This window comes from Haliaeetus albicilla, chromosome 27 (genome assembly GCF_947461875.1).
Source record: "Haliaeetus albicilla chromosome 27, bHalAlb1.1, whole genome shotgun sequence".
Taxonomy (NCBI): domain Eukaryota; kingdom Metazoa; phylum Chordata; class Aves; order Accipitriformes; family Accipitridae; genus Haliaeetus; species Haliaeetus albicilla.
The window spans coordinates 8,760,490-8,780,391 of NC_091509.1; the positions used below are offsets into that span (position 1 = coordinate 8,760,490).

General features: G+C 37.5%; 1 protein-coding gene across 3 annotated transcripts in view; it reads right to left on the minus strand.

The window, feature by feature from the left end:
* The window catches only part of GABRG2 (gamma-aminobutyric acid type A receptor subunit gamma2), a 72,275-nt gene extending 54,020 nt beyond the window's left edge, over window positions 1-18,255 (minus strand). Inside the window, exon 1 of one of the 3 annotated variants that reach the window (XM_069773098.1) lies at window positions 18,111-18,255. In XM_069773098.1, coding sequence (XP_069629199.1) covers window positions 18,111-18,217 — 107 coding nt within the window. In that variant the 5' untranslated portion in view covers window positions 18,218-18,255. Of the gene's footprint in view, window positions 1-17,913; window positions 18,012-18,110 lie in introns of those variants that run through there. The other 2 variants (XM_069773097.1, XM_069773099.1) reach the window with 2 other exon arrangements.
* Window positions 18,256-19,902: the final 1,647 nt, after the last annotated feature.

The following is a 19,902-nucleotide window of genomic DNA, read 5'->3' on the forward strand; positions in this document are numbered from 1 at the left end:
GTCATTATAAAACTGTCAATCATAGCAGACTGGTTTATCTTACAGTCATTCTACACCTTCCCCAAAACACACACTCACATTAGCTACTGCACCTTATCACATTATAAATTTTAGCCCTTCATAGTTATAGCTAAAGCACCTACTTTCCATATTTGCAGATTCAGCTGAATGTGGCTACAGCAAGTGTTCACACAGAAAGGTTAAAAATGAAAAAATTAACATGGTTTAAGTTTCGTTTCCTTCCTGTAAGTTTGTGAAAACCCTTTTTTAAAAAGCCCATTGGAGTGCATTTATTGAGAGTCTGTTTTCTAGTTCACTGTACTGAAAAATTGCAGTGCAATTTTTGCATTGCACAACTGATTGGATTCAAGTTGTGAGTGAGCATGAGGATTATTGTCCCTTTTTAAATATTCCTTGTACCAACAAAATGGGGTCATGGCCAGTCCTCACCAAAATTACCAGAAACAGGGACCTGTGTTAGCAGTCCTGGCAAAGAACCAAAAGCTGAAATGTAGCACCCTGTCTAGAATCAGTTTCTTCAGCAGAAAGTTGAGGCACATTGGTTAAATAAGTTGATAAAGGATTTCCATTTTCAGATCCATCAGAACAGGCCAATGTAATTGACCAAAACCAAATTACACCACAATATAAAACTTGTGGGCAAGGAGAGGAAATATATGGTACCCCCAGGGAAGACAGCAAAATGTAGAGGGATGAAAGAAACTTGTATAGCCAGTAAGGAACAAGAGAGATAATTATAGAAACAAGCACACATAATTCATTTTGAACAGCCTGAGCTTGAAGTGCAGCATTTATACTTATGAGAACTCTGGAGGAGTCTAAGATGTGATCAGATGATTCAGATAAGCCTCCATAACTTAAGATGATTAAGATTCAAATTTTTCTGAGCTGGAATTTTGTATGAATATGTTTTCTTACATTTTATTTACTGGAGATTATATAATCTATTCACCTAGCTCTTTACTGTGGTTATGGCTACTCATTTTAGTGGCAAGTGAAGGAAAGCATTAGATGGAAACAAACAGAAAAGAGAGAAATAGGTTCAGATATTCTTCTGCATCCCAGGGTTAGCTTGAGTTGATCTACTTTATTTGAAATTAGCTAGCAATATCTAATTGTAAAAGGTGTAACCTTGGAGTTATGTAAACCTAAGAAGGTTTATTTTTTAATTTACCTTCCTTTCCCCTCCCCTCTTATCCCCTTCTCTCATCTTTTTTAGTTTCTTTTAAAACTGTTCTATGCATCTCTGCATGTGAAGTCTAAGGCACTTGGATCATGATTTTTGCCTGTTGCTATTACTCAGCTCCTGCAGATTTCTGCTATAGCTGAGAGAGCTCAAGAGAAGGAGTGAAGTTAATGGCCATTACTGAAATGTGATCTGACTAGGTCTTTTTTAGTGTGAACTCTATTTTTTCTGCCTGTGCTTTATTGTATGTAATTGTCATGTGTTCGTATTATATGTGATTTCTCTTCCCCAATAAGGTACATTGCTTTTAGAAAAGATTGTTCTAAAATCTCACTATAAATTAACAAGAGGAGCAAAAAAGCTTAATTCTGTTCTCAGTGAGTAAGATTAGGAAAACATGGATGCCCTCCAGCCATCTATTTAAACAACATTAGCTCAAAACCCCCAATCCTATTGCTCAATTAGATTTGAAAAATGAAAGAATAAAGATTCTTGTTCTGTAATACCCTATGAGGTACTCATATTCATGGCTTTTCAGAATACTTGCACAACTTTTTTCTATATTTTGTCAGCATGGTAATTTCACCCAGAAGGAAGTCACTTCTGGAATCAATCATTCATGATGTAGTCATCTTCACATCACTATCTGTCAATGTTTAAAAACAAACATGTGAGGTGCGAGAAATGTCAGCAGTTTTGCTTATTGAGTAATCCTCCTGAGCATTTTTTTGAGATTTAGAACACCTTTTTTTTTGTCTACAGATGTGAGCTTTAAAATTCAAGTTAAACTGAATATAAATACCCATTAGAATTAAATTTGTTCAGGGAATGTTTTCATTTTTGTCTTCTATGTCTCAGTACACAGCAAAACACTATTAGTTCCCAGTGTTGGACTGGGAGTCAGGAACATTGAATACTTACCCTAGTTAAAGGGCTAGTGTCCTACTTGTTATAATAAGCCAAGTTATATCATCTCTACCTGTAAGTGTAAACCATTTTTACACCATAAATAGGCACATAAATGTGCCCTATTATTTGTGTTTTGTGAAGACTAGGCATGAAGGTAAACCATCTCATTATGGAGGAAGAACAATCACTAACCATCCCTTAGGAAATGACATTGCATTGCTGGGAATCACGCTTCCATTGCACTTGTCAGCAACCTTATAGCCCATATCTTTTGTAAACCAAGTGGGTCGGGTAAACCCTGAATGATTAGGGAGCCAGTCAAAAATAAATTTATAACCGCTATAGGTTTATTCTGAATATATTCTTAATTCTCACTACTTTCAGATAATAGAGGTATCATTACTGAAATGTTTATTAGATAGAAATGTGTCTTGAAGAAAGAGCTGAATGAACAGAAAATAGCTGCTTGATACACATGTCTTTAATTAACTCATCATGAAGCTAACTCATTCACAAAATGAGTCTAAGCAAATGGTGAAAATTAAACTGATTTTTGTTGGGTTTTTTTAAACAATGCTCCTCATTTAACTTCATTTTTAATGCATGGTAACCAATAGTAACCCATGTGTTCCCACATAAACCAACTTATATCATGCAAGACGCTGTTTGCACTCATGCTCATAAAACAGACTGTGCAGGGGTGGATGTGGAATTTAGCTCTGATAACAGGGTAGTTGTGTGATACATTAAGAATGTAAGTGGCAAGCTAATGTCTCTATGTCAGATGAGTAGGAAAACTGTCAACAAGTGTGCCTGAATTTCCCCTATGGAATTTATTTATTTTGATGAAATGGCCTGAGTTGCTTTTATTGTGGAATTCTGATGGACTTTCCTTGGTGCTTGGTACTATTGGGATGGCTTCATGTCAGGGTCTCCTTAATTCTGTGAGGCATACGAACACCCTAAGCTTCTGGATAAGGATCATTAGCACCTCTGCTGTAATAAGCACCCAGGCAGGGTTATTCAATGGCAATGTCACCCTATGCCTGTACCCCTCTATATAGGCTGCATCCTATGTGCACTTCTCAAGGCCCCTGCTGTTGCACTAGGCTTGTATTTCTCCGCACTACATAACTATGTAAATAACTCATTCTTCATAGAGTCACTGCTTGTTACTATTCTCTATATAAAACTATGGTTGTACCATACAAAAAGTCAAACAAATTAGCCATAGATGCCTGGTCAATTAGAGAAATTGCTGTGGCAGCTAAACCAAGTAAAACAAAGCCGTGGGCAGGTCAAGAAAAGTTCAGACCCAGCAGGCCTGACAAGCCTCTGTCCTGAGGCCTAGCAAGCTCAGTGTGAAGATTGTGGCCTGTCATTAGCAATGGCAATGTTGTATTGCAGGGCTATGTGTTACAATTCACAAATGCTCCTTCCAAGGTGTCACGGTCCACTCGGTGGACTCGTGATGGTTCGTTTGCTACGATCTCGAAAGTGCAAAATTAAGGTGACCAACACCAAAGGGGATAGAAGTAATCACACAGTAAAACTTTATTGTATTGCCTGTGAGGAGGCACGCGACAGTTAGAGATGGGTGAAAGAAAGAAGAAAAGTAAAGTTAAGTTTAGAGAGAGAGAAAGAGGGGTTACAGCTACCACCGCTGATCTCACGACATGCTAACGGTCCTGGGTCCAGCTGATGCTGCGTCGTCGATCGTCGTGGTCCTTGGTGGGGAAGCTTCCAACTTCCGTTGTTCAGAAGTCATCTTTTATGCTTAGTAACACACCTTGCTCCACCTCTGCCTCAGGAGTCTCCATCCTTCTCAGAATACAATTATCACATCTCCGCCCTTCTCAAGCGAGGCTATCACGCAGGTGCGGGGTCAGTGTCCGAGGCGTGGTTAGTCTTGGAGGCTGGTAGCCTTCGACCAGGAGGTGTGTTTTGGTATTATAATGAAACAAAGTTCGTCTAAAGTTCATGATTTCTTCGTCGGTGTTATGCCAACAGTGGCAATTCATCCTTTTTGACAGTAGCTATGTGGTTATCTCTAACGGTTCCAGTCAGGTACCTTCCAGGAGCCTTGTACCGCACATTCTGTCCTTGGGACCGGCCCCTGCGCTCCAAACAGGCCATTGTCAGGTAATGTACTGTTCATGTTCCTGATGACGATGTTGAGACAATGCTGATTTTCTAGCCGACTCTTACACAAGGTAAATATTGATGGAAAGCTGCTACGTCTTCCTTTCCTATTTATGCCCCACTATGACAAATGTTTTGGAACGCAATTTCAGAAAGAAATGCTGGGGTGCAGGAAAAGGTGGAGAACACATAGTTTGGGTATCTATTCCACAGAAAGAAAAATCTTACTATTAAGTATATTCAGCTTTTTCTGCAAGAACTTCAAAATCTTTTTCTGAAAAACAGTAAATTGTTTTAATGATTCTAACTAATAATTAATATGGTGACTCTCTATTTTAATGAGAAGAAACTGTGTATGGGTTCACTCAGTGTCTTATTTCTCTCTTTTTGGTCTTTCTATAGGTCTCCAATAAGTAAAATGTAAGGAACATAACATGCAAATTCTACCTAGCTCTGAAATTTTTGACATTTGAGTGGGCTGGGCATAATGATCACTGCAAAGCCTATCTTCCCATACCTTATATTTAAATGTGACTATTAAGGCTAGTCAAAACACCAGGAAAATAGGAGTAATTTCTATTTCACACACATACAAACACATATCTCCCAGACTTTTCTTTTTCCTCCAGAAATATTTTGTCATATGTTTTTTGACTATCTCTCATCAATATAGTAGAATTTTATTTTATAAATTTTCATTGTTCTGATTTTGATCAGAGAAGTTTGTCTTTGTAAAAGGAAAGAAACTTTTAAAGAGAAAGCTTCTAGAAACTTATAAAATAAGTAGATGGTATTCAGGGATAGATAAGGATGGATGCCTCATACCTCAAAAAGAAGGCGAGAATCAGAACAATAACAAGTACAAGCAGAAGCTAAGAGTGGGTTTGATTAACATGAGGAACTGGCTACAAGGGTCAGAAAAAGCAGTAGATGTAGCCATAAACATACTCCAAAAACATTATTTTGAAAAACTGCATTGGGAACCAAGTTTAAAGGCACAACTATTACTGATTTATTTCTGATATTCCTGGAGGGGAGAAACCACATTAAGGTCTAGGAGATGTAGACTCATGTAACTAGAGTTTCAAAATATGTTTAGCAATGGAATAATACAGAGTGCAGAAAATGCTACAGAGAATGATACAAAGTACAGAAAGACATACAGAAGTGAAAATGTTTCCTTCAGTTCAAAAGATTATATAAGAGGATATTTTTTTCTCTTCATCTTCACTGCAGCCCTATACTGTGGCTAAATCAAAGGATCCACTAAAAGTGCTGCAGAGACTGTTTCAGATGCAAACCAAAACACTGATATATTCAGGCCACAATGTCCAGATCCTCAGCAGGTTCCCTTGGCCCTTTCTCAGTGCTCTATGGAGCATCCACCATGGCATGACAGCAATAAGCTTTAAAGGTGAATTGATACAAGACCAAGCAGTGATAGGCAGCTGCTACTGCCTGACATTACTATGTCATCTTGAACTAGTCCATTCCCAGCTGTGGGAGCTCCATTTAAGAGCACCAGCTCCATGTGGTGTCATTTATGGGGATTGTACTGGTTGTGAGTACTGAAGCAAGATCCAAGAAGTTATTTAGGGCAGCCACGCAAAGCATCATGGCAACTAAGAATAAGCTAATTGGCAAAACCCACATGGTTTCAGACCCCATTTTCTATGGGTACAGAGAAGGCACCATGATGCTTCAGAGATTTTGTTGATCCTTTGTGGATCTTATCCAAACTGCATAATCAGGAACTTTTTAAAAACAGGAAGAGTCTTCATGACTCGAGCAGGTGCCAGATGGGACCATCAGGTGAGGATGGAGACCTGAAAACTTGGAAAGACAGCAAACCCCTGAACGTAAGGGAACATGAGCAGAAGCTAAGGAAGGATAAAGATTTTTTACTAATCATAGCATATCTCCCACATGGATAAATTCATCTTCAGTTTTACTTGCTATAGCTCCAGCAGCTTTTTATGAGCTAGAGACTTATGCAGAAATAATTGGCAGAGTATTGATGAGAACAAATTCCACTGGAAGCCACTGAAGCAAAACTTCTATATGCAATTTATCCTCCTGAATCCCTGGGGAATTTGGCAAACATATCTCAAAAAAATTTGTTAAATAAAGAACAAATGCTATTCCAAGCCCTACAGTTTTCCAGGAGACATTACCAGTGAAATAGTTTAGAAGAGAGGACATAACTGGAATACACTTGCAGCAATGTTGGCATTTTTAGCTTATATCTGTCAGATTTTCCAGGATTATGCTTTTCATACTGCCAGCTGCTCAGTATTCTGATCCTGGTGCAGAAAACCATGTTGGTAAACATTTAAACACAAGTGAAAGTGCTTTCCTGGATGAAGGCTTGAAAGCTTTAAACCTTGCAGAGTTGAACCCTAGTTTAAATGCCTCAGCCAGTTTCCCAAGGTGTCATTGCAGACATGACATCTCTTTTAAAGAAATACATTCTTCACATGTTGTTTGGAATTCTTGCAAGTAAACTATAAATGAGAAGTCCTATTTAAAATATATACTATTTATGATTGGACATAATTTGACTATTAACTTCTGGGTTTGGTTTTTTTTTCATTAAATCCTTTCATTACTATTTTATTGAGGAGCTCAGAAGATTGCATATGCAGGTAACAATTGCAGATAACAAATGTTTCTCATTTTTTAATCTGAATATATATTGCATTGAATTTAATCACCTCTGCTGCTTATCTACTATAGAGAGATTAAAAGAGATAGTGTTTGGGGGACCATAACAGAAGAATTGATTTTACAGATATAGTATGTTTCCTCTTTTTTTTTTCTTCTTCCTTAGCAAATTGTATAATTAAAGCTGCAAACAATTTTCTCTTCTAATACACTCCAAAAGCATTCACATGCTCAGAACTTTTTCAAAGTTACCATGTGAGATAAAATTCTTGGTTTCTGGCCAAAGATTAATTTTATTTCAAAGCTTAAAATAAAATCCACTTTTTGAAATCTGTAAGGCTAAAATTATTCCTATTCCCTTTTGAAATCAAATCTATATAGGGTTTGTTTTCACACATATAGTCCCTAGACGACTGAATAGTAAATTCTGGAACTCATTATAGAAATAATCCTTATTAAGAAGTACAGGCAGAATAAAAGTGGTTGGATATTAAGTGGTTAAAGGGTATTAAGTGGGTATAAAAGTGGTTAAAGGTGGTTGGATATTAATAGCAAATAATTTAGAATTGCTTAATTTAGTTTCTGAGAAATGAACTCTCTCTAGAGGCAGTGATGGCATGTTGTGAGAGGAAAGAAACACTATCCTCACCTGGGCGAAATAGAGGTATCTTAGTTTTCATAGAATCCTAGAATTGTTTGGGTTGGAAGGGACCTTAAAGATCACCTAATTCCAACCCCCCTGCCATGAGCAGGGACACCTTCCACTAGAGTAGGTTGCTCAAACCTTTTTTTACAAGTTTTATACCCTTTTGACATCAAGGAGGCAGAGATCTGTATCACATTAACCAGTGGAAGAGAAGAATATTTTCATGTTGCTCACCATTGCCTCTTAAATGTGATGTTCAGAGCCTTGTTAGTCATGCTGGACTCCAAAGTTAAGAATTTGGCCCTAAAGATTTGTGGCAACTTTAATCTCATGTGTTGCATTAGAGCTTTATTAAGGTTTTAAGTCATTTTGAGTGCATGTTTTAAGTCTTTAAATCAGCTTAGCGAGGTTTTTTAGCATTTCCTTTAGAAACCAGGGAAATAAAATGAAAAAAAAGCCATTATTAATGTAATTTTGACTGTACTTGCCCCAAAGAGCTTACAAATATCCAGTATGTTTATTCAATACAATGCAGACTTTGATACTAGTTAATTATTTTGGGCCAATAAAAGAGCAGTAATATTTGTGATTCTATTTTAAAGTCCTCCAAGTATTTTACTGCTGGCAACCTTCTCCTTTTCCAAATCCTTACCTTCCAAGAAAATAGTGATTTTTTTATTTTTACTATATTACAAAACAAAATTGTAATACTCAAACATGCTTAGGTTCACAGTCCTCATAGGCTGTAGGAGCAAAATGCATAATTTCGGTTATGTATACAGAAGCCAAAAGGTGTCTTTTCAGTCTTCAAGTTCAGCTACCAAGACAGTTCTTGGCAGTGTAGGTATTATTGCATGGATCACACGCCTCATCTTCTTTTCGAAGCCATCTTACAGCATGAACACTCCTCCAACCGAAGTTACTTATTGTAGTAAGGGAGTTACTTTCTCTGCTTCTCTCTCCTTTTACTGCATAACTGAGAGCTACTATCAGCTTTCTCACTTGTGTTCGTATTTGAGTGTGGCATTTCCCTGCCCTCTAACTTCCAAAACATATACACAGGCTATCTTCACTTCATGCAAAAGGTTGCCCTGCATTTGTTGTCTTTGTTAATTTGATCATAATAACTCATCTTTCTGAATCCCTGCACTGGTTTTCTATTTGAAGTAATAGCAGGCTTCTTGTCATTATGTTAAAAATGCTGTATAATTCCAGCCTTCATAATTCCCTTCCATATCTCCTTCAGTTCTGCCTCCTATTCACTGGGCTCATAGTTAAAGTCCCTGCTCTCTGTATTAAGTAACTCCAAGAGCTATCAGTGATTCATCTGTAGAAGGTCAAGCTGGCTGTAATTTTAATTACATATCAATTATTTGGTGGCATTCTTCATTCACTGACATATGTATGCTTGTTTGCCTTTGGTGTGGTATCTATGCGGGCAATGGTTTTGCAATTGGTTTGAAAATATTGGCCATTACCACAAATAAGCATGAGCTAATGATCTGCCTATAGAATTATATTATTGATTTTGGGGGGTCTGGTGATTACTTTTCTGCACACAGAGGAAGTTTGAATGCCTAATTTTGGAAGAACAGCTCTTAGACCCATAAAAGTAGAAACCAGAGACATTGTTCAGGGTAGCAGATAGGGAAAGATGATTACAGACTCCTTGATGAACTGTTCTCCCTTGCCTGCATCAGCATCTGCTGTACACCTGATTGAAGCCTTTTTAGTTTTAATCCACAGCGTGAAGTCTTTTGTGTCTTCATCAGTTTTTGGAGGGGAAAATTAGAGTACAGCTTATACCACCCTTTCATAGGATGTACACAAAATGGCCAAGAGATAACTGATCTCTTTATCTGACCATTATGAGTATAATTCATTCTGGTTTGGTGTCATACTTTCTCCAGCTTTATCAAATATATGCAGGGATCAGTAGGTCCCAGAAGTGCATTATCACTTAATAATATATTGAATAATACATCGATTAGTTTAGTAAGGCTTTCTAGCATTATCTCAATATTAATTTTTCATAATTGTTCTCTTTCTCATTCTTTCTCCTTCTATCTTTTTTTCTCTCTCTTGAAAAATAATCTAAGGGAATTAAATGAAAGTGGAATTTAGTAGATAATCCTCAATCTGTTGCAGCAAGCAGATTTCTGTTTAGATCTGAAGATACCTTACTACAGATTAACAAAAGCTTCATATGACCAGAACAAGCTATTTGAGTTACACAATATAACATTGAATCACTATTGAAGGAAAACTCATTTTCTCATATCACTCACTGTTTTCCAGGGAATTCTGTCAGAAAGTTATTTGGGGTATGCATGAGATCCTCTTTAAGATGCGTTTCTCATCAATGTATAGAACCATAGGTATTTTTCTGTAGAACATGGAGCATTGAGAAAGCTTAAGATGACAAATAGCTCAGAAAAAAGCTAGCCTTTCATCTCAAGAGTTCACACCAAAGTCCAAGATGACATTCAGTAAAAAATACAATTTCATACATGATTACCTGCATCATTTGGAAAGGGCTAATGCAAGCGTAAAAAGTAGATATCTTCTTCTCATTCCATTCCTTCAAAATGCTCATTATTATCCTTCACTTCTTTTAAATATGTTTTTTCCCGTATATTGTTGTTTTATTTCTGGTAATAATCTGTATGTGTTGGCTTAGGTTTTGTAAAAATGCTATTTCTTTAATATTTTGCTGGCTGGCTGCAAACAGATGAAAGTTCTATCTTGTAAGAGTAATATTTAGTTTCATATACAATGGGCAGGTTTCACAGCTAGGCCTACGCATTGTGTTGTTCTTTACTGAATATGTGTGAAAATGTCCTTCCACTAAATCAGAAAAAATAGACCTGATCCTGTAGATAAGAAGATCTGACTTACACATTAGTGATTTTCTTCCTTAATGATAACCATTTGTTGCATTGAGATTCTTGTCTAAATTACTGAAGGTCCATTACCTGCTATCATTTTGCAGTAATCATAATGTAATGATTACTCTGGGTCACATCAGCTATATCTTGTGCCATGTATTTTGCATCTGGCAGATGCCAATAGCAGAAGCTAAGAGCAAAAGATCAGGGCAAGAATATAATGATGCTTCCCTGGTAAAATCTCTCTGCTTCCAGAAACATGCAGCTAGAGATTTCCTACAATGAAATGTTGCCACTGAGTTTAATGGACTTTGAAGTATTTTTCTTCTTTTTGAATCTAGATAAGCCTTTGGGCTCTACATTACCTCACTTATTAGAAAGAAAACCATTTTCATAAGTTTTCAGGCAGCCAGTGATAATTTCGCTGGCTGCTCTATGCCCTTTAATGCTTCTGTAGTCAACTTTTTCCATGTTGCTTAGGACATCGCATGAAAAAACATTATGGAGCTGAGGTAGTCATTTACATGGGAAGGTGTTTGCTATATTTCTGTTCTGCTTTTGCAGTCACTGGTGTTTTTCAGCAGTGTTAAAGCCTCCTGGTTTTGACAGTAGTTGTGTTAAAAATATTACCCAGTTATATAAATACGAGGATATCACCGTGTGTCAGACTGAATATTGGGTATTCGGTCTGACAAGACTCGCATATTAATTTCCTGTCATAACTATACGAATACCCCAGAATCACACTAGATGTAATCCTCACTGTTCTTTCAATAACTTTCTTCAACCTACCACCTTTATCCCTCTTTTACCTCAGTTTGTCTCAGCCAGTTGGCAGGTGCTGGGACTTGTGAATACATGTACCCACTATCTCCCTCTTCCCATCTTTTTTCATATGGATTCAAAAAAAAAAAAAAGATAGTTTTTTTGTAAATTTCTCACATTGAAGGAGATGCTTACACATTCTGATATAAATGAATTTCTAACCACTTCATATGACAAGCTTAAAAGCAAGTAATATTATTTTCTTGTTTCCAAAGATAAAATTAAATGCTGTTTTCTCCACCTTCTGCCTTAGTGCAAAGATGAATTTATTTTTAATTGGAAAAATCAAAGAAGCAGGTTACTTCTGGTCATCACAAATAGAAAACTGGACCCAATTCAAACAACAGCAAAGCTCATACTTGCTGCACCAGAGCTCTTCTGAGCCAGGAGGTCACCTAAATAAAATGCCTGTAAAGACAATACGCCTCTATAGGTGTACACACTAGGTGAATTCAGACTCTCGTGGTATGCTTTTTATTAACATCATGACAATTTGGGCCATAACCCAGTATCAAAAGGAAGCATGCAATGAATGTTAAGTTTTAAGTCATCAGAAGTCACTCATCATATTGAGTCTCAAGTCTAAAAAAATCAGTGCATTTCAAATGGACCCTTTATGCGGTTCCTTTCTCATCTCTCCTTCAGCTAAAATAGCTCTTCACCCTGTTTTTCATGCTTTGGATGTATTCACTAGGGGCAACTGTAGTCCCTAATTTCATCAGTGCTCAACAAGTTTGATTTTAGTCTCATTCTATGAAATAGGCTCTTCCTTGCCTAATAATAATTATAGGTACCTGTCTATGGTGATGGACTTTTTTTTCTGCAATTTAGGATTCTTTCCTGGTACTTTCTGCAGTCTTTTCATTCATCATATTTTGACTGTATCTTGTTTTAAGTAAACAGCCTCCACCTTTGAGCCCAGAAGCATACCTCTACTTCCAATGAAGTTACCTGGACATCTATTTCTATCATCACTTGTCATATCTTTTGTAAAAAGAGATAAACAAACATGTTTCTTTCTCTTTTACTGCCACAAAGTCTCCCTAGTTCTTGTTCAGAACTTTCAATCACAGAAAGCATGCTCTTTACTTGAATGGAGAAATTCCTTTATGTCCAGAGGGCCAAGACAAAAAAAATGTGCCAATTAAGATCAATTTACATTACAGTCTATGGGCTGAAGTGGAGTGTAAAGTTTAAGCTGATCTTCCATACAGAATAAAAAAGAAGGAATGAAGAAAAAAAGTGATTAGAGGTATTATAAATCATATAGTGGGAATGTAGGTTGAGAGCTTTCTGCAAAAAGTAAAAGCATTATGCAGTGTAAGAAACACTTCTTGAAGATTCTTATCGAGTTATAATTTAACTTTGGGTTATTTCTCAGTTCCTACTTATGAACACATAACTACCTGTAAGAATTTATACTGTATAGGTCCTGGCTTTTCCCTTAGCAACAGACTGACTTCAGTGGGTCAAGAATTACTGAGAGGCTAAAACTAGGCCCATCATGTGAGGAGATTCCTAAAACTGCTGAGATTTTCAGCATTAGGTATAGGATAGGGTGTTGATTTCTTAGCAGACATAACTGGGAAAATAGGCAATCAAACCTTACCATCTGTGTTAAAGGGAATTTATATTGCAATAAATGTCCATTTTAAAAGTACAATACTAGGTAGGCTATAAAGCATGAAAATTAAAAAAAACCCTTCAGTTCTGACTTCCCTATGTCAAACATTTTTTTAATGTGTTTATTTTCTAAGCCTGAATTCATATTAAGCAAGCCCCCAGCTAGCATTGTATTCTTCACTGCCATTCTCACATAATCTACCTCTTTTTCTGTATAAGACTGTGAGTGGGGCTGCAGGTACAATAGTTTGTAAAGCAGCAGTTCAGACTGTATCAATGAAGCAGAGAACCACTGTACGCTCTTGTTATTCTGTTGAACATTTAAAAAAAAAATAATCAAATGATCACCCTAACAGAATCTTTGTATCTAGGAATATATAGAACTTTTATAGCTAGAGTGGCTGAACATAGCAAGGAAAAGGCTACAGGGCACTGAGCTACCTTCACATGAACTAGTGCATCTCCACATTGCAGGACAGTGCCAGTCAGAGGTGTTGACCTTAAAACTGACTCTGCTTTGGAGCTTACTTGAATGTATCTCTACAAGGTACTGTACTGGTCAGTACAGATATACTCTAAGCAGGTATAAGAGGCAGAATATGAAAAAAAGTCAACCTTCCTATAAGCATGTGCATCTGTTATTGCTCACCTGTGTCTAATGCTTTATCTAACCCTTTAATACTTCATGCTTTCAATTCACAATTCAGTACTTGTTGGAGAAAGTGGTGGTCATTACTTAAGTATGTAAGAATTTAATTGTACTGGGACTGAGACTTGGAATGAGTTTCCTTTGACCAGATATTTGCTTCTTTTCCCTTCATCTGTTCACTCCTATCAGAATGTTCTTCCCTTTTAAATTTTTGTGCAACTATTACAGAATTTCTTGACATATGCCAACGGAGCAAACGTAGCATAAAGAGGAAAACAATGTGACCACAATCCAAATCAACAGGATATTTTTTCCAGATTAGCACTAATCAAGAACAGTTTAAACTAAGACCCAAAAGCATAATTTGCATGGCCGTGAAGAAGACATATAATATGAATCATATGGGAAATACTACATTAAAAGAGTAGATTCATTTCCTAAGCTATTTTTACTGTAGTTAGTTTCTATATTTTTTTTAGTAACAAGTTTCACTTCTCAGATTTTCAAGGATTTGAACTTTCTGAAAGACTTTCTGCCATCACTTTGCATTTTCATTAAAGTACTATGGAATACATCAATTTTGGCATGCAGGTTATGGTTAGGTGGTATAGTCACTAAAGCAGAAGTTAGTTAAAGGGCTTAATTCACATCTCCAAATCATTATATACTTGCAAGTAGGGAAACAGTGTCTGTAATCTTTTTTTGCCCCATCAAGTTATTAATAATGAGATAGTAAGAATTTTACTTAATTGTTCAAATCTACTTTAGATCAGTGGTTTTGGTAGTCTTTTTGTTACAATAGTTGTTCCAGGTTTGTATCCCAGCATTACAGCTGATAGCAGTCAGGAATGCAGCATGGCTATGAAAAACTCAAAGGCAGTCTCACTCTCCTTGCTACCCCTGAAATGTTCAAGAAGAGTGCAGGTCCTGTGTCCATACAGCCTTAGTTTTGCTGAAACAAACACTGTAGTATATAGGCCAGTCAGGACTAAATATTCAATTTCATAGTATCATAGACAGGGATAAAGTCATCATATAACAGCACCTAGATCCACATCTTCTGTCATGACACCTCTTTAAAAGCAACTATTCCTTGTTAGTTGAGAAATTGTCTCTTACTGAGCAACATCTTATTCCAGTAACGATTCAAGTGACTTCAATGGGACCTCTGACTTAGTATTAGTGCTATACACTGTGTGAAAGTATTGGAAGCTAGTGTATGAATAATTACAGCTGCAGGATTAATATCAGACTGATGTTAGCAACCTGTACAGTAATTCTAAATAACTGTTCAACTCAAGGATATTCATGCCCGTTTTAGTTGTTGTTATTATATCAGTTATCACACAGTGCAAGAACCCAACTGACACTGCTAGTGCTTTACAGGAACAAAACAATTTTATTTACTCCAATGTTCAGTAATTTACTAGTAAAAATACATCTATTCACATATGCAACAAAATATTTTGGTGCTAAAATGATTGCTTTGTTTATGCTTTTTTCTGATCAGTCTTGACAGTTTTCAGTTTTAGGTATCTAGCTGCAGCATAGAAACATTGCCATGACACTACTTGGGCACTGAGTGAAAAAATAAAAGTAGCTAGTGTCCAACATTTCACACCTGGACATTACTTTGCACTGTGTTCATGTGATTTTTGCTGACAATTTGTTAAAGCTAAGGACTATGCAAAAATTACTAATATAACGTATATGTAAATAGTGTGCAGAGTATAGCTTTAAATCTATTTGAAACTTTCCTGGTCAGTGAGCTCTATTACATGTAACATGTTAATTACCTATTATATGTTCAATAAGTGTAATCAAATAATTAGTTCCAATCAAACCCCATCTTGAGGTGTGCAAATATTAAACTATTTTATTTACGTATTTCATGTGTTCCCATACCCCAAGATTTTGATGCACAATTTTCAGAAGTCTGGAGATTGGTTTGACTGATTTTCACTGAAACACAGCTTCAGTCAATATGATGGACTGCACAATGCTGTTGCACCAGTCTCAGTAGTAGATGATGGGGGAACTTCATGCAAGTTTGCACTACAGTTATGAATGTCAAGAAACAAATTGGAAGAAAAAAAATCCTAAAACTTTAACATGCACAATTGTAGGGATGTATTCTGTGCATGTAATAAAAGTAATACATAAAATTATGGTAAAGGTAAAATATTGCAGTGCTGTAATATGGCATTTGTTCTGAACTCACTCAAATCATGGTTTGCTGAAGTCAATGCCAGAATTTTAGCTACTTCCCTTAATGCCTGAATGACACCTTAACTTTCCTCTTCTTTCTCTAATCTTCTAAATATCAACAATTGTGCAACAATTAATTTATATAGGTGGGGGGGGTATTAATAGGGGGAAAACTTCTGCACAATATTAGTAATCGATTTTTATGTTTTCAATTACTTTGATCAGATTCTGCAACTACTTTTGCACGTATTCTGACTGATGTCAAGACATTTATTCACATGCGTAACATGGAGCACATACATTAGTGTTCAGTTGCATTGGCCTTTCAGAATTTCAGTGTCCTAGACAAGCAACACATAATACAATGATATTCCCCTCCTTCTGAAGTGTTTGATGTGTTTTTAACAAAGAAAAACTTTCATCCTGGCTATAAATAAACGGTATCTAAGTTCAACTTTTGTAACTCTGTCTTGGTCCATGAGTTTTCAAAACTAATAGTAAGGTTTCTTCCACAACAGAAGGAGAAAAGCGTCCTGATTATTAGAATTAAAATCATATTTGCATGTTGACTCATTTAAAATATTTTTCTAAAGTACTAATGATAGTTTTCCCCTTTACTTGTAGCTTTTAAATATTGTTTCTCTGTCTACTATTTATTCTTTACAATTATGAGGTCAGGAAGCTGTCAGAGGAAACCATCTTGGCTGTCAGATGGCTATGAACAGAAAACAGAACCTTTTGCTGAGATAAAACTTTAATTTGCATTATGAAGAGTTTCTTGTAAAGCTTATGAAATAATTTTGGCAAAATTCCTCTCACGCTGTGTTATTCTGAAAGATGAGTGAAAAGAAGGAAGTGTGTTAAATATCTGGGATTATTTTAGTGGAAGTTTTATGTCAAAATAATCTGAGACCCTGTGTTCATGAAATCCTGTAAAAGCTCATTTTCTATTGCTGTATTCACATACTAGCCATAAACGATTCTGTAAGAAACAGAGATACATTACACCTGTCTTACCCCCAATAACAAAGTATCCCTCATGGTAGGCTCACAAGTTTTATTTCGCTTCCTACTCCATTTTCAACCATTTTAAGTTTCTTTTCACAGGAATTCCTCACAAAGTCCTTTTTGTGTGAAGGAAGTTACTCTAAAACTCAGCAACTTTTAATTTCCCTGGCCAATAATTTTGGCCTTTTATTTTGCTTGGAACTAAAATCCTACCACAGCAGCTACAGAGTGTGATTTTTCTTAAAAAAAAATAAAAAAGCAAAAAGAAAGAGCCCAGTTTTTAGTGTGGTAGTGTCCAGGTAAAAGGAGGGGAGAAGAAAGAAGGTAACTTTGAATGAGGAGCCTGTATGAATACAGCATTAATAGTAGAAAAGAGACTGGGCACTAACTTCTCTAGTGTATCAATGACAACATGGCTTATGCAGCTGCGAGGAAAAGTCTATTACCACTTGAAAGGCCAGGTGCTTTGCAATGCGGTGCTACTTTCTCCTCTAACCTGTTAAATGCATAGTCCACGAATTTTTGCAAGAATGCCTGCTTCAGCGTAATGCTTGGCACTGCAGCAATACTCACTCCCCCCCTCCACTTTCTACTCATCCACGTAGAAACTCCTTCTTCCTCCGCTGCTAAGATTTTTACCTCTTCACATTTATGTATACGCTACACATATGCAGCGTGCACAGGTTGGCTTCAAGCAGTACATATGTCAGTGTGGGGCAGTAAATGCTATTGTAAACATTCGTCTCGTACGATCGGCGACCGCTATTACATCCCCCTGCTTGTTCCTTCAGCGCGGAAAGCCTTTCAGGAGCTGGTTAATGCCGGCAGCACCTCGCTGCCTGCCTCGGGAGGGCTGCGCGGAGATCCGCGTCTCTGTCCTTGGTCCTGGACCCGCGCCCTGGCTCCTGGCGGCTGGAGTGAGCGGCCGGGGCTTCGGAGCCCACAGCCCAGGCACAGCCATGATGGGGCTGCTTGGGGGAAAACGAGCACGAACGCGCTCACGTTCTACCCACAAAACACAGCTGTATTATAACTCCATGCACCGTAGCAAACAATAATTCCGAGATAAAAGGCTTCAGTAACATGGCATCAAATTCTGTTAAACACCCGGCATGTACCACCATCACACGCACCCGCTGCTTACCCTCCCTGTCCATTTCCGAGCGACAATTGTAAGAGAAATAAAACATTGTAAGAGCTCTGCTGCTAGGAGATAGATGAATGTAATGTCACTATCCAAACCTCCGGCATTCTCACCCCAGCTCTGCAAATTTGCAAACAGATTCTTCACCCCCCAGCCCTCCCCCCCCCCCCGCAACAGAATCAGAAAGCACATCTTACCACTGGATGAGAGAGAGGAACAGAAGTGCCCACACCATCATTTTGAGAGAAAATGCAGGATTCAAGAATGCAGTGCTCCCCAGGCTTGTTGGATTTGGAGGAATCATCTCTTTTTCTCTCCCCCCCCCCCCCCCCCCCAGTTTTTTCCCCCTTTCCTCTTGGTTGCAGATGGATCCGTCCCCGTCTTTAATTTTTTTTTGGTAGTGGTTCTCCCCCCCTCCCTACCAGGTCCCGTCAGTGGGTTGATACATTGCACCCAGCTGCGGGAATTAATTTGCAGGGGGACAGAAATTAGATCTGCACAAGCCCTTTGCAGATATAATCAGAAAACGTCAGCTCAGGCAGCAGGCAGCAGCTTCCAAATCTAGGGGAATAATATAATTGGGAGGAAAAGGAAAAAAAAATGAAAACCACAGACACTCACAGACTAAAAACAGTCAAGGAAAGAAGAAACACATACACATGCACACATTTATGGAACCACTCACACACATGCAACAAAATCCAATAAAGCAATAGAAAGAGTAAACGAGAGAAAGGGAAAAAAATAAAAGAAAGAATAAAGCAATGGAGCTTCTGCCTGAATGCAGATTAACTCCGAGGTCAAAGTGGAAATGATGCACTCTGCTGCAGCACAGATTAACACATGCGTGGTGCCAGCCAGGGTGCTTTTTAACCTTTGATTACACATATGCAGGCAGCCTGGATTTTCATTTTGAAGGCGAGAAGAATTTGGCAGGCATAAAAAGGGAGCCTGGAAGGAAAAGCTTGCCCTATGCTGCTGAGCATCCTCATTTTTCTAAACAGCCTGGAAATCGTGATTGCAAAGGGGAAAAAAAAATGAAAGGATGGATGGGGGAGTGGAAAAGGGAGGGATGGTTGTTGCTAAGTTACTCAGGAAATGGGGAAAGCAGCATTGGTGGAGTCAGTATGAATGAGGTGATTTAGTGTATGATAGGATTAGGGGAAATATGCAAGATTTTTTACCTCCCCTCCCCCTAATAAAATCCAGCTACACAGACACAGGAAATGCTTCCTGGCCAGAGGGGAAACACTAGATGGCTATAAAAGCTGGACCTTGCCAAATTTTGGAACCAGAATCCCAAGTTCCATTGTCGAAAAATGCAATTTAGCAGCTACTAGTGAAGTAAAAAATTGAGACAATCTCACGATTTCCCAGAGTAAGAGCACCTCAGCCTAAAATAGCTACTTGGATCATGACATACAATAACAAATTTTTTATCTCCCCATTTTTTTCTGCCTAAAACCAAAGTAAATATAGACAGCATCAAGCCTCCCCAATGCTGTTTATAAACTGGGAGACTGATGTGCAAACATAATCATCAGGGACATGTGGAAGATGTGACCTGACACTGTTTCAGTTCAAAGCCCACCTTTATAAATCCCAAGGGAGAAATAAAGAAACAATTCTTCTAAAGAACATTTAAATGGAGAGAAAGTGAAATGCTCCTAATAGAATAAAAGCATCAAATTTTCCCTCTGGACTGAGTCTAGTCTGAACCAAATTTGACACTTGGACCCTGCTCAAACCTGCCAATACCCAGGCCAATTTGGTAATTTCCAATGTCCAATGCAGAATTAAATTTATCCATCAAAAATAGTTACAGTAGTTGCTGTCCCATATTCTCAAAAAAACATAGATCCAGTCTTCAGCTTTCAAGCCATTTTTTTTTTCATTTCCAAACACTATATATTTAACTGCAACAATAAGCGATAGATCAATGTTACTAGTTGAGTGAAATACATCTTGGACCCTGTATAGTTCTGTGAT